The 12,330-nt window shown below is 36.2% G+C and overlaps 1 protein-coding gene across 2 annotated transcripts; it reads left to right on the top strand.

Annotated features, from left to right (window-relative positions):
• Positions 1-493: 493 nt before the first annotated feature.
• On the top strand, positions 494-11,956 carry LOC140954053 (protein HGV2-like). Of its 2 annotated transcripts, none has more exons than XM_073403455.1 (15): positions 494-584; positions 688-786; positions 1,520-1,600; positions 2,576-2,613; positions 2,985-3,038; positions 3,816-3,902; positions 4,151-4,650; positions 5,216-5,286; positions 5,395-5,468; positions 6,285-6,375; positions 7,747-7,981; positions 9,079-9,123; positions 10,258-10,326; positions 11,236-11,301; positions 11,732-11,956. In XM_073403455.1, the coding sequence occupies exons 1-15, from the start codon at positions 559-561 to the stop codon at positions 11,864-11,866; spliced, it is 1,671 nt and encodes a 556-aa protein (XP_073259556.1). In that variant the 5' UTR covers positions 494-558; the 3' UTR covers positions 11,867-11,956. The 2 variants fall into 2 exon arrangements, with proteins under 2 accessions (XP_073259556.1, XP_073259555.1); XM_073403454.1 differs by having other exon boundaries at positions 4,148-4,650.
• Positions 11,957-12,330: the final 374 nt, after the last annotated feature.

The raw sequence follows: 12,330 nt of genomic DNA, 5'->3' as shown, positions 1-12,330 counted from the left end.
CCTTTCATTTTCCAGACCTCAAAATATTTAGGGCGGGTGTTTGCAGTATCATAAGTAATTAATATATCATTATTCGAAGGAATCGGGGAACACTTCTTCTACCCCATCGAGTTCGTTGAAGTGAGAAAAGATAAAGGTTGTGAGCAGTCTTAAAATGTGCAGTTCTCTTTCGTTGTCGTATTAAAAGAGAGATAAGATGAAATTGATTGAAATGAACCTAACAAACCGCCTCGGTAGCCTGAGTAGCTGGCCGTGTTTTTTTTCCTTTTGTGGTTCGCATACGGAGTTACAGCCGCGCGAAAGCTGAACTGTTTTCTTTTTCGTCCTCGGTTTCAGGTTTCACGCGGCTGAATCTCTTACTTTACAAAGCAGAAAAGAAAAAAAATACACCCCCCCCAAAAAAAGAAAAAAAGGAAAATACGCAGCTCAGAGACCAAAGTCAACGAATCTGGTCGCGTGAAGACTGGAGTGAATAAATTCCTTCGTGGGTCACATGCTCGTGATGTCACTTCGCGGGAATAAGTAGCGCGAAATCTTGTGGTGTTCGAAGGTTTCATCATGGCCGCTGTAGATTCCTCTTTCAGGTAATAAAGCGTTTATTTGCCTTATATTATGAGCGAATATATGGCTTTTTGTGCCATTTAGTCCTTCGTTGGATAATCTGTCGTATCTTTTCATGTTTTTCAGTGACGAAGTCTCGAAATTAATGGGAAAGGGCAAGCGACACCTCGTTTGTAACGAAGTTGTCCAAGCTGTCAAATGCTTCGAAGAAGCTACACAGAAACTGTAAGCTTTTGCCTGTTTTAATATCGTGTTTGATGCTATCCGCTGTATTTTTTGCGATTCACGTTGTTATGGATGGAAGGCTAGGCTAAATCAAATCTTCAAATTTTCAAAAATTTTATCTATCATGACCTATCATGGCATGAACTTTACTCGGTGCATCTCACTTTCAGTTTACAGCTTGCATTTGTATTTAATCTTAAGCTTACCTTATATTTAAGGCGAAGCTTGTATCAATGTTACGTTTCTTTTCGTTCGTACGAAGGAGTCCGGAAAGCTTCCTTTTCCCATTGGCAAGTTAACACAGAAAAGTAGATGCACGTGTACATTTTATTCATGTGTATTTGTCACAAATACATTAATATTTTGGCTTTCCTAAAATATAATGGTGCTTTTATATCTATCTGCAGAGGAGCAACTTTTGGAGAGAGTGTTGTAATAGATGACTTACGAATTATCACCCCTTTCTTTATGAATCAAGCCATTTATTAGATATTAAAACCTTAACCCTAAGAAAATATTTGTATGGTTTGGTTAAAACCGTGACTCAAGTATTTGAATAGCACAAACGTGACCATTTTGACCAAAGGCTTCACTCAGGGGTTTAAAATCTTTCACTGAACAAAAGCCTCACCAACTGCAGGGTTTTTTAACCAAGAATTATTGGTGAGTTTCTGCAACACCAAGATATAGTAAAGATTTTTCTGCTCTCCATCTTTGTTCGTTGTTTGTGCAGAGAAAGTCAGTATGGCTCAAAAGCAGATGAATGTGGTGAAGCTTATCTATTCTATGGAAAGGCATTATTGGAACTTTCAAGGTATGTCAGTGAAATAATAATCAACTGTTTTTACAACAGATTTGTTTGTGAGAAAAAATTCAATATAATGAAGGGTCAAGGTACTGGCAAAATATGTTCACTTTAACACGTTTTTGTTATCAAGGTTCATTTCCATATATTTTACTACACTGGGGTATAGATTATCATTTATTATATTTTTTCAGCAGTAAGTGAATCTCCAGGGGCAAATGGGTTGAACCAATCACGACTGTTAAAGTTCGTGTGGACTGACCTGGGATGCTTTATTTACCTACTGGAAGTTTGGATTTGATTCTGATCCTTGGCTGCATGACCTCTAACCTTCTTGTACTTGAGCTTTTCCACTTTGTATCCTAGTTCTTTATGGAGAACTTATACTATCATCTTTTCTAAATTAATTAAGTCCCTCCCCCTCTTTTCAAATAAGCCTTCGTCTCTATTAAGCCCCCCTCAAATGGGCTTGAAATAAATAAGCCTTGGGGGGGGGGGGGGGGGAGCTTAATAGAGGATTTACGGTAATCAAGTTATTGTGCAATTTTACTCGAAAGACTGCTGCCCTCAATGCCTCAGAAAACTGTTGAAGATCACTTGGTGTCCGTGACATGGAGGTCCTCTTTATAGGCTCTAGCCAGCTAAGCATCAACACTTTGCTTAAAAAAGCCCAGGTTAATGGTGAGCTGGCTACCTTGTCAAAATGCCCAACACACCCTGCCTTAGAAGGCTGTTTTGAAATAGCAGGAAGGGGGAATGCTCACAGGGTGGAAAGAAAAAACACTACAAGAACAATAGTGTACCTTAAGGTGTTGCTGGAAGCTTTTATATTAATGTTGAAACCTGAGAGACTCTGGCAATGTTATTTTAAATTTAATTATGAAACAAAAAGTTTTATGTCAAGTTTCTAAAGACTCGATATTTTTAACTTTATATATTATTTCTATCTTTAACTTTATCTTTATCATTGTCTTTCTGCAATAGGGCTGAAAATGGTGTTCTAGGAAATGCATTAAAAGACGGTATGCTAATTTTTAAAATATAGCACCACTTTAGAATTTAACTGACAGTTTTAGTAGATGTATCTGTTTGTTTTTGTTTGTATTTATCAGAAATGTTTCATATTCAATATATATTTCATAATTATTATATGAGCTGCACATTTAGTGAAGTGCAGTTGCATATAGTTTTGTCATGAAGGATGTTGTTTAGGCTTATAAGAAATCTGTTTATGATTATTATTATTTGTGTGACAAAGCGTAGGTGTGTAATGTGAACATGCTAAAAATTTTCAAAATTTTACCCTTGAATAAATTTTCTTTCTTCCGTACTTTTGTTAATATGTAAGTTTATAATGTTAACTTAGAACTTTATTATTAAACTTTATTGTTAGTTGAACCAAAAAGTGAAGAAAGCAGTGATGAAGAGGAGGAAAAAATGGACACAGGTTGGTACTCTGCACTCTGAAGGTGTTACACAAGTCTGTGTTTAGGGATGACTTTTCAGTGATGTTTTCTACACCCTGCCAATTCTGTGAAAAGTTTGTAATTAGTTAAATTTTATTGAAAATATAATTTCCAAATATAATTTCTAAGAAATGATATGAGTTTCTTTTAAATTGATATTTCAGATATGTTTTGACAATAGAACATGACATTGAGGGACTTGGATAAGAAAGTGTCTCTACACAATGTATATTTTTTAAAACACTGAAGTCCACATATTATTCCACTTTATAAAGGAAAATAAAGGGAGATGTAAAGAATCAACCATAAGAGGACACAGAAAAAATCTGAGCCCCAGATGGGATCCCATCTGGGGCTCAGATAATTTTTTTCTGTGTCCTCTTATGGTTGATTCTTTACATCTCCCTTTATTTTCCTTTATAATATTAATATCAGTTGCATATTCCACTTTAAATATTAAATTTATTTCTCTCACATAGTATATTTAAAAAGTAGTAATGACAGTTAATATGTGTGTGTTCATTATTTTTTTGGACATCATCTGTCTGCGCAATGCGATGCAGTCATAGCATTACACCAGCCAGCCCACAAAAAATTAATTGTGATGAGAAAGGCAGGTCCATCATGGACAGGCCTTTCTCATCACTTGACTCCAGTTGTACTCATGCTGCTACATCTAGACCTTTTAGAATGAAGTAAATGACATTGTGTCTTCTTCAGTACTCCTCTAACATGAAACTTATCTTCATTTTTTTTAGTCGGACCAAAGATCCGTGAAATGAGTCCAAGTACTAAAGACAAAATTAGAGAAGATGTACAGGATGCCATGGCAGACAAAGAGGAAGGTGAGTTGCAAAAATGGTCTTACAGAATGATTTACTTCAATGGAGAGAGAGAAAAGCCAATCCTAAAATGCCAAAGAAAAAAGATTGCATGAACTGCTTGAAAATGTTACAAATTGAGATGGTTTTTAAAGTAGTTTCAACATTATAAGACTTTTTTGTAGACATTTTAAAGTGTATACTTAGTATTCTGGTCCCCATAACTACGTAGCTCTAACTTTGAAAAAGTTTCCTGTGGTTGTTTCAAGGAGCTGGTAGTGAAGAAAAAGAAAAGGGTGACAATGAGTCTGAAAGCATGGAAGTGGGAGACAAGGGTGATGAAGGATCAAGTAAAACAGAGAAAGAAGAAACAAAAGAAGAAAGTGAGAGTAAATCCGAGAAGACAACTTCAAAAGAAACAAACGAAGAGTCTGAAAGAAAGAGAGTCAATGAGTCTGAAAGCATGGAAGTGGGAGAAAAGGGTGATGAAGGATCAAGTAAAACAGAGAAAGAAGAAACAAAAGAAGAGAGTGAGAGTAAATCCGAGGAGACAACTTTAAAGGAAGCTGAGACAGCTGATTCAACAAAAGAGGAGAAGGAAAATAGAGCACTGAAAGAGAAGAATGATGGTGATGAGGACAAGAAAGAAGATGGTGAAGATGATGAAGAAGAGGGTGGGGAAGAAGGGGAGGATGATGATGAAGGTGAAGAGGAGGAGTGTGAAGAAGGAGCTAAAGGAGACACTGAAGCAGCTGACCCAGAAGGGCAAGAGGTATTGACATCAATAATCATTATCATTCTTCAAGTGAAACATAATTATCATTCATTTAGGTTTGCCATGTAAGTGATAGGATTCGTGTATGCTTTAGTATGTTTTACTAAAGTCAAGTTAGTGTAATTGACCATCAAACAATCAGTTTATATGTTAAATGGGCCCATTCATCACCACTATTCTTTGCTGACTCAGAGCAAGGCCTTTTATCATTAAGAAAAGGTAAATGCACAACATTTAACAATCGGCTTATGTCTGTGCTTGGGAGGCAGCTCCGTAAACATGAAAGAAGCACAATGTTAGAGTAGCAACTCTAAGTTTCTTCAATGCAAGCAAATCCCAATCACAACAGCATCCATGCATTCTCTTTTCCTAATAAAATGATAGTCAGAAACAAAATTTTCCACCTATCCCTCCCCCCTACATTATGTAACCCAACAGTTTGCCCAAAGTGAGATTTTAGTCAATAATTTTATTGTGTTAGGAAGGGGTGGGTGGGTAGTTTCCTAGAACCTTATAAGTGATCACTGTGTTTCACACTGTCTTATTTATTTTCTTTGATCAGGAAGATGGAGATATTCCCACTATGCAGCTGGCCTGGGAGTCTTTAATTATGGCACATCTTGTCTTCTCAAGGTTTGTATTAAAGTTGTAGATCAAGGTTATATGATGAGAAAATTATTTTCTTCCTTGTTTGAAGCTCATAATTGAGATTCCCGGCATTTTTATGTATTTTCTATAAAGGAATGAAAACAAAGAAGCACAGTTGAATTTAGCAGAAGTTTATCTTAAGCTTGGAGAGATTCAGTTAGAACAAGGTATAAGAATAATATAATATATTATTATAATATATAGATTTAGCCAAGCTTACTGGTGAAAGCAAATCTGTAATTAACCCTTTAAGTCCCAATAGTGACCAACATCAATTTTCTCCCAATGATATCCGTACATTGTCAAGAGACTAGGTTATGAGAATAAATAAAATGATCACCCAAGAAAAATGCTTTGATCTTTAGTCAAATTCTCTCAACTCATTCTTTAAGGAAATATAGAGAGATCAGTTTGGAGAATTTGTATGTGGATATTGAGGCTTAAAGGGTTAAATACTAACTTTTTCTTGAATAACTTTGTAAAACATCGCATTTTTTAGTAATCAAAGTTAATTGTGTGACTAAAAACTAAAAAGCCATTTACCAATTATATTTCTTGACAGTATAAGGTATGTTGTGGTTTAATTTTATCCTTGGTTTAAATTTTCTTTTCTTTTGTTTTTGGCTATAGTATTGTATGATAATGAGTTTGAAAGAAAAGAAAAGTAAATTTAAACCAAGGATAAAATTGAACCACAACAGGTACACTGTAGTGGACCTTCTTGGTTACTATTTAGCCTAACAAAAAGTATCTGTCATTAGTTGAGTTGTGCTCATTCAAGTATATCAGTAGTTGAAAGTTCCCTCCCCCCCCCCCCCCCCCCTTGCCAAATTAAGTTAAGGTGTCAAGGATGTTTATAAATGTTGAGACTGGATTCGATGATCCAGGTGGGTCCTTGCAGGCCCATTCAGATCCCAGGATTAATATTATTAGTATCTGCTTATAATTAAGCTGTACTGAATATTTCTTGACTTGCATTCAAGAGCAATTTGCAGGTGCCATAGAAGACTTTAAGAAGTGTCTTGAGCTTCAGGAGAAGCATTTGGAATCTGATGACAGACTTATTGCAGAAACGTATCCTTAGCTTATTGTAAAAAAATCATTCACCCTTTAATATGGACTTCACTGCTCACTCGACCCTACATCTTTCTTCACTATACACCGAGTCTAGATAACCTTGAGGGAGTGCCTGAAAATAAAGTCCGAAATTGTCCGCTGGTCAACTAATAAATTCTCCTTCCAGTGTGCTTCATAAATGCTTATGAATCAGAGGGAGAATTTCACTCCTCAGCTGTAAGAAATCCAATACTGGCAAATATTAATTATTAATAAAAAAAAAAAGGTTAAAGGCTTGTTTATAGTGGAAAGAGCACTTAGCTTGTCCAGCTAATTTACAGGCACTCCACTCAAATATTAGAAACAAATAATTCAAATATAACATAACAGGATTAAAAACCCCAACTGGCAGGAGACAACCAGTTGGCTATTTACAAGCGTGGCCGAGAATTTGAACTCGGGACGACCGAGCACAAATCCAGCAAGTGGCCAGAGCGGGACTCGAACCGGGATCGCCGGATTGCGAGTCCGACGCGCTGACCACTGTTTAGGGTAACCTTGTGACGAACTGGCGTCCTGTCCAAGGTGGAAGAAAAATTTAATATTCCTTGTTGCTTCATGCTACAGAAACTGGGTTGAGCTCTACCCTAATTACTCACTTGGCAATGCAGAATTAATCAAACAGTGCCTTCCACATTTTCAGCCATCCTTGAGACTTGCTTTTACCTTGTGTCGCTCCTAAGATTGCCTTGCCAGAATTCCCTTCCAACCCCTTCTTCCCTGAAAAAAAAAATTAATATATGTTAATAATATTCAGTATGTAGTACTCTCTGAAGTCTTAATCAGCAACACTCTCCAACTTCCCAAAACCTACCAAAGAAGCCCTTTCCTATCCAAGACCCCCCCCCCCCGCCCCATCCAAGAGTCTCTCCCCACTCAAGAACCCCTTCCTCCCCTTGAAAACCCTCCTCATCCAAGAACCTCCTCCCTTCCTATGAACCCCCTTGCTACCAAGGACACCCTCCCTACCCAAGAACCCCCTGCCCACCCAAGAACATTCTTCCTCCCCAAAAACACCCTTCTTACCCAGGAAGCCCCTTCTCTTCCCTCCCATTTCAAGAACCTCCTGCCTACACTACCCCTCTCCATACCCAAGCCCTCCCCCCACCAAGAACCCCTTGCCTAGCTAATGACCCTGTCAATGCCCATGCTCCCCTCCCAGAGTGCCAAGATGAGGCCAAGGAGTTCATTAAGGTCATTTTCTGTTGTCTGACCTTACTTAAGAATAATTGACTGTACTTTTGTCTGTGGAGTCATGGCCTCCCTTTACTGATCACATTACAACTTGTGAACTTGTGTGTATGCCTCACCTTAACTTGTCTACTACAGAGCCTATAACCTTGGCTTAGGTTATAGTTTATTACCAGATTATTCCAAGTCAAAAGAGTTCTACAGTAAGGCGTTAAGCATTATACAACTCAGAACTACAAAGATTGAAGCTCGTCTTGCGGAATCAGATGCTAAAAGCAAAGGCAAAAGCAAAGCAAATGAAAATGATCCATGTGTAGTAGATAGAAAAGAACTTGAAGAGTTACAAAACTTATCTCCAGAGATCAAGGCCAGGGTAAGTAGCAAAATTAAAGAAGCTTAGTACTGTATTTCTTTTATGAACTTAACTTGATCTATAAAGTACCATACTGTAAACTTTCACTTATAAGCGCTGGGCTTAGCTTACAGATCTTTGCAAGGGAATTAGGGAAGCTTGTAAGCAGAGCTGGGCTGGGGCTTATTATACTAGTTTTAGACTTAAGCTTCCAAACGTCATAAAATTAAATTGCATTCATTTCTATATATTAAGTTAGACAGGGGCTTATATACAAGGGGGAAAGGGCTCGCTGTGTAGATCAAAATATGTGTCTGTGTGTATGTAACTATCGCTATTTGTAATAACTTGCTTTGTGTAGTGTAATAAATGGCCTCAGCTGGTATAAGACCCCAAATAAAATATTGTCTTGTCTTGTCTTTGACTGGACAACTCTCCCCGATCTCTTAAGGAAACCCATGCCTTGTAAAATTTTTAAGCAGGACTTAAAAAAGTTTTTAAGAGCCAAATATTTTAGTTTGCAAAATTTTCATTTTAGCCTGTTAGTCATTAGCCTTTGTATTTTCATGATAGTTAAATCTTTTAGATTTTTTTTTCACTAAGCCTTTTTAGTTGTTTACCCTTTTTAGCCTTTTAACTTTTTACCTGCTAGCTTTTTATATTTGATTTTATTAGCTGTTTTAATGTTATTGAATCTAAGTCAGAGGACCTCTTTGAAAAGCACTAAATGCGACTCTATTGATTATTTGTGGTTATTATTATTATTATTATTATTATTATTATCATTACTTCATTATTGTACAATTAAACTTGAATCTCTCAGCATTAAAAACCTTTAATTATTCAGTCATTGTTAGGTCAAAATTATGACATTCAAAGTGTTAAAGTTATTATTATTAATAGCAAAATTATATGGTGTAGCCAATTCAAAAATGAAACTCTTTGGCAGAACTGTAAGTTAGGTTTATTTTTTATTTTGTTAAGATTTTAAATTTTTTTTGTTGTATCTGTGATTTTTTTCCCGTGGCCATTATTGTTAGGAATGAATAAAATTTTTGAGTAATCTTGTTGTACTTATTATGTTGATAACTTTGGTATGTTGATTATCATTTTTTTAGGTGGATGATGCTCAGGAGATGATGAACGCTGCTGCCAGTCAGCAGGTATGTTAATGACTGTACGGGTAGTTTGACTTGAAGTTGCAATGTGACTCGTACGTGAGTCATGTATATAAAAATTATTAACCCTTAAAGCCCCAATAACCACATACAAATTCTCCAAACTAATCTCCGAATACATTCCCTAAAAGAATTAGTTGAAAGAATTAATGCAAATCAACGCATTTTCTCTTTAGTGATCATTTCATAAATTCTCATAACCTAATCTCTTGACAATGTATGAATATTGTTGGGAGAAAATTGATATTGGTCACCATTGGCACTTAAAGGGTTAACAAAACATTATTATTAGGGAAGTTACATGACTATTTGTGCATCCTGTTCCCTTCTGTATTTAACCATCTCTGTGAATTTCATAGTTTGAAGAAAAAACATTGATAAAGAGAATAAACTAATCAATGAAAGGAAAACACCAGAGTATTAAAAGGAAGTGTACAATGTAGAAGGCACATCACAAATTTTAACATTTTTCAAGAATATCATTGTCCATGCACTTGAATCTCAAACACCTGTTCTACCAGCTGATGGCAACTCTATGCTGTGCCTGCAGACTGAAAACCATGCCTATGCTAACCAATTTCTCAATTGCGATAACAGAAAAATTTGAGCTCCTTTTGCAGCCTCAAAACAACGACACATTTAGAGATGTTAACAAAGTAAAAATTAATAAACATTTACAATGCAAGATAAGAAAAAATTAAGTCCAGTTGAAATTTTTGCAATTTCCTGAAGCACTCATCAAAACTTTGGAACTCTTTAATGAAGTTTCATAAAAAATCTTTGGCAGCTGGCTTTGGATGTTTTTAGGATGATTTGATTTTCTATGAAAAATCCTGACACCTCAGCAAGGATAAAAAATCTCATGCCTTAATGGCTCACAAAACATTGGCTCATACGTAATTGCTTCACACTTTAGTTTCTTGTCTGATTGGCGACTCGAAGTCAATAACCTTATCAAATCTTGATCGCATCAATTGTTTTTCAACCTTTTGGGTCTAGGGTTTATGTATCAGATGAAAACAATGCATCATCTGTTTGAGATTATTAATTTTGCCACGAAGTTTAATTTGTTTGCAAAATGCATTGGATTTTTCTACGTTTTTTTATTTATTTATGTAGGATGAATCAACAACAGAAGAGGGCTTTGGATCAAGTGGGCTAGAAAAAAGTGATCTTCCTGTCAACACAGTAAGATAATTATAATAATTAAATTTTAAATTTAGAATACATACGTTTTTGTGCATTTATTTTAAAGCCTAGCCTGTGGTTATTGGTTTTCTTGCACAATAGTTATGTTTCCCGTTACAAACTGAAGGAAGTAATTTACTTTTCTGTCATATGAGTTATACCTTTATTGCCAACTAGTTTTTCTTATTTGCCATGGCAAGCTCGCTGTAATGCAAATTAAATTCAGTAAAGCCAATGTATTCACTGTAAAGCTACTTGGTGAAAGCAGGGGTGGGGGGACCCACTATCCCTTTAAGGAAGCTTCAAACACCAACTTTAAGAAAATTTGTATTGAAATATCAAAAACATAAATAATGTAAAAATGGTAAACTTAAATCTGTATTTATAAATTGACTCCTAAAATTTACATCGATGATCATATATAATGTTGTAGTGAATTTTTTATTTCAGTTAATTTTTTTCCATTGTTTTTGGGTATGGTAATGTATGCAAGAATGCATTTAAAACAAAGGAAAAATAAAAATTAACTGAAATTAAAAAAAATTAGCTGCAGCATACATTATTAACAGCACTTTACCTGAAAATGCTCATGAAATAAGAAAGTCTTTATAGCAGTCGTAAAGTTTGTAAGATCATCATGGTGGCGGGCAGGTTCTGGTGATGCATTCCATAGTTCAGGTGTGGCAAATGAAAGTGAAAAACAGCCATAACCCTTCAACTAAGCTGGTGGTACTATTCATCAGGAGTTTCTTTTTGACTTAGAAGCAGATCTCAAGCTTCTTGATGGTCTGTAGAGTTGCAACATTTCTGTTATGTAGGAAGCTGCCAACCCATGTACAGGGTTTCCCTGTGAACCTTACAGTGAATTCCATGTTACCAAGTATTCACTGCCTTTGTTTTGCTGATTAGATACAGGTCAAAAAAGTATCTACTGGTGCACCTGTGACTGATGTGAGTCACCTTGTGAGGAGAAAGGTAAGAAAGTAGAAATATTATTGGTGTATGCTGCCATTAATATTTATTATTATATATCGCATTTTGTGGTAGTGATGCAAAGTTATTACTCCCAGCCATTCCCAAAAAACAACCAATCCATTGCACCAGCCATCAGATATAACCTGCATGTTCAAAGATATCACTGATGTGATGTAAAACAAACAGCAGACTTGCCTCCAGGAATTATTGTTAACATTTGAAATTTCGTGCAAAGATTATTTTCTTGAGCCAATTAAAAACAAATCAAGTCGATAACAGTCACCTACTCCAAACTTTGGATGTTTGGCAGCAAGACATGTCATGTTTGCACCCAATTAGAACATGTTTTTTCCTCACGTGTACATGCTTAGGTGCAACCGATGGCAAATTGCCAATTCATTGCTATAATTTTATGGTGGTTTTGTCCTAGAGGAAGCCAGAGGAAGAGAGTAGTACAACTGAGAAAGAAGAAACAGAGGCACCAGTAAAAAAGGCTCGTCAAGATGAGGAACAAGTAGCCCAACCAACACCTGCAGTAACAGAGAATGGTCACGCTAAAAACTGAATTCTGTGGATGAAAATTTGCTCAGGCTGTGTAAATAGACTAACATGTTTGCTACATTATTAAATAATTAAAACAAACTGACATTTGGTGTATCCTGGTGGAGCGCTTTCTCTTTCTGGTATGCACCAGTTCTTGTCCATTGCTTTGACACAAGCCCAAGGCACCGTAATTCCTCTATTAAGTCCCCTTATTTACTTCAAGCCCATTTGAGGAGGGGCTTAATACAGATGGGAAGCTTATTTGATGCAGGGGGGCGAGGGGGGGGGGGGGCTAATTAATTTAGAACAGACGATGGTATCAGTTCTCCATAAAGAACTAGAATACAAAGTGGAAAAGCTCAACTACAAGAAGGTTGGAGGTCATGCTGCTGCGGATCAGAATCAAATCCAAACTTCCAGTTGGTAAATTAATAAACCATCCATGATCAGTAAACACAAAGTTTTACAGTCGTGATTGATAATAAA

This window comes from Porites lutea, chromosome 12 (assembly GCF_958299795.1).
Source record: "Porites lutea chromosome 12, jaPorLute2.1, whole genome shotgun sequence".
Taxonomy (NCBI): domain Eukaryota; kingdom Metazoa; phylum Cnidaria; class Anthozoa; order Scleractinia; family Poritidae; genus Porites; species Porites lutea.
The sequence above is the reverse complement of the archived record's forward strand: the minus strand, read 5'-3'. Positions and strand labels throughout refer to the sequence as shown.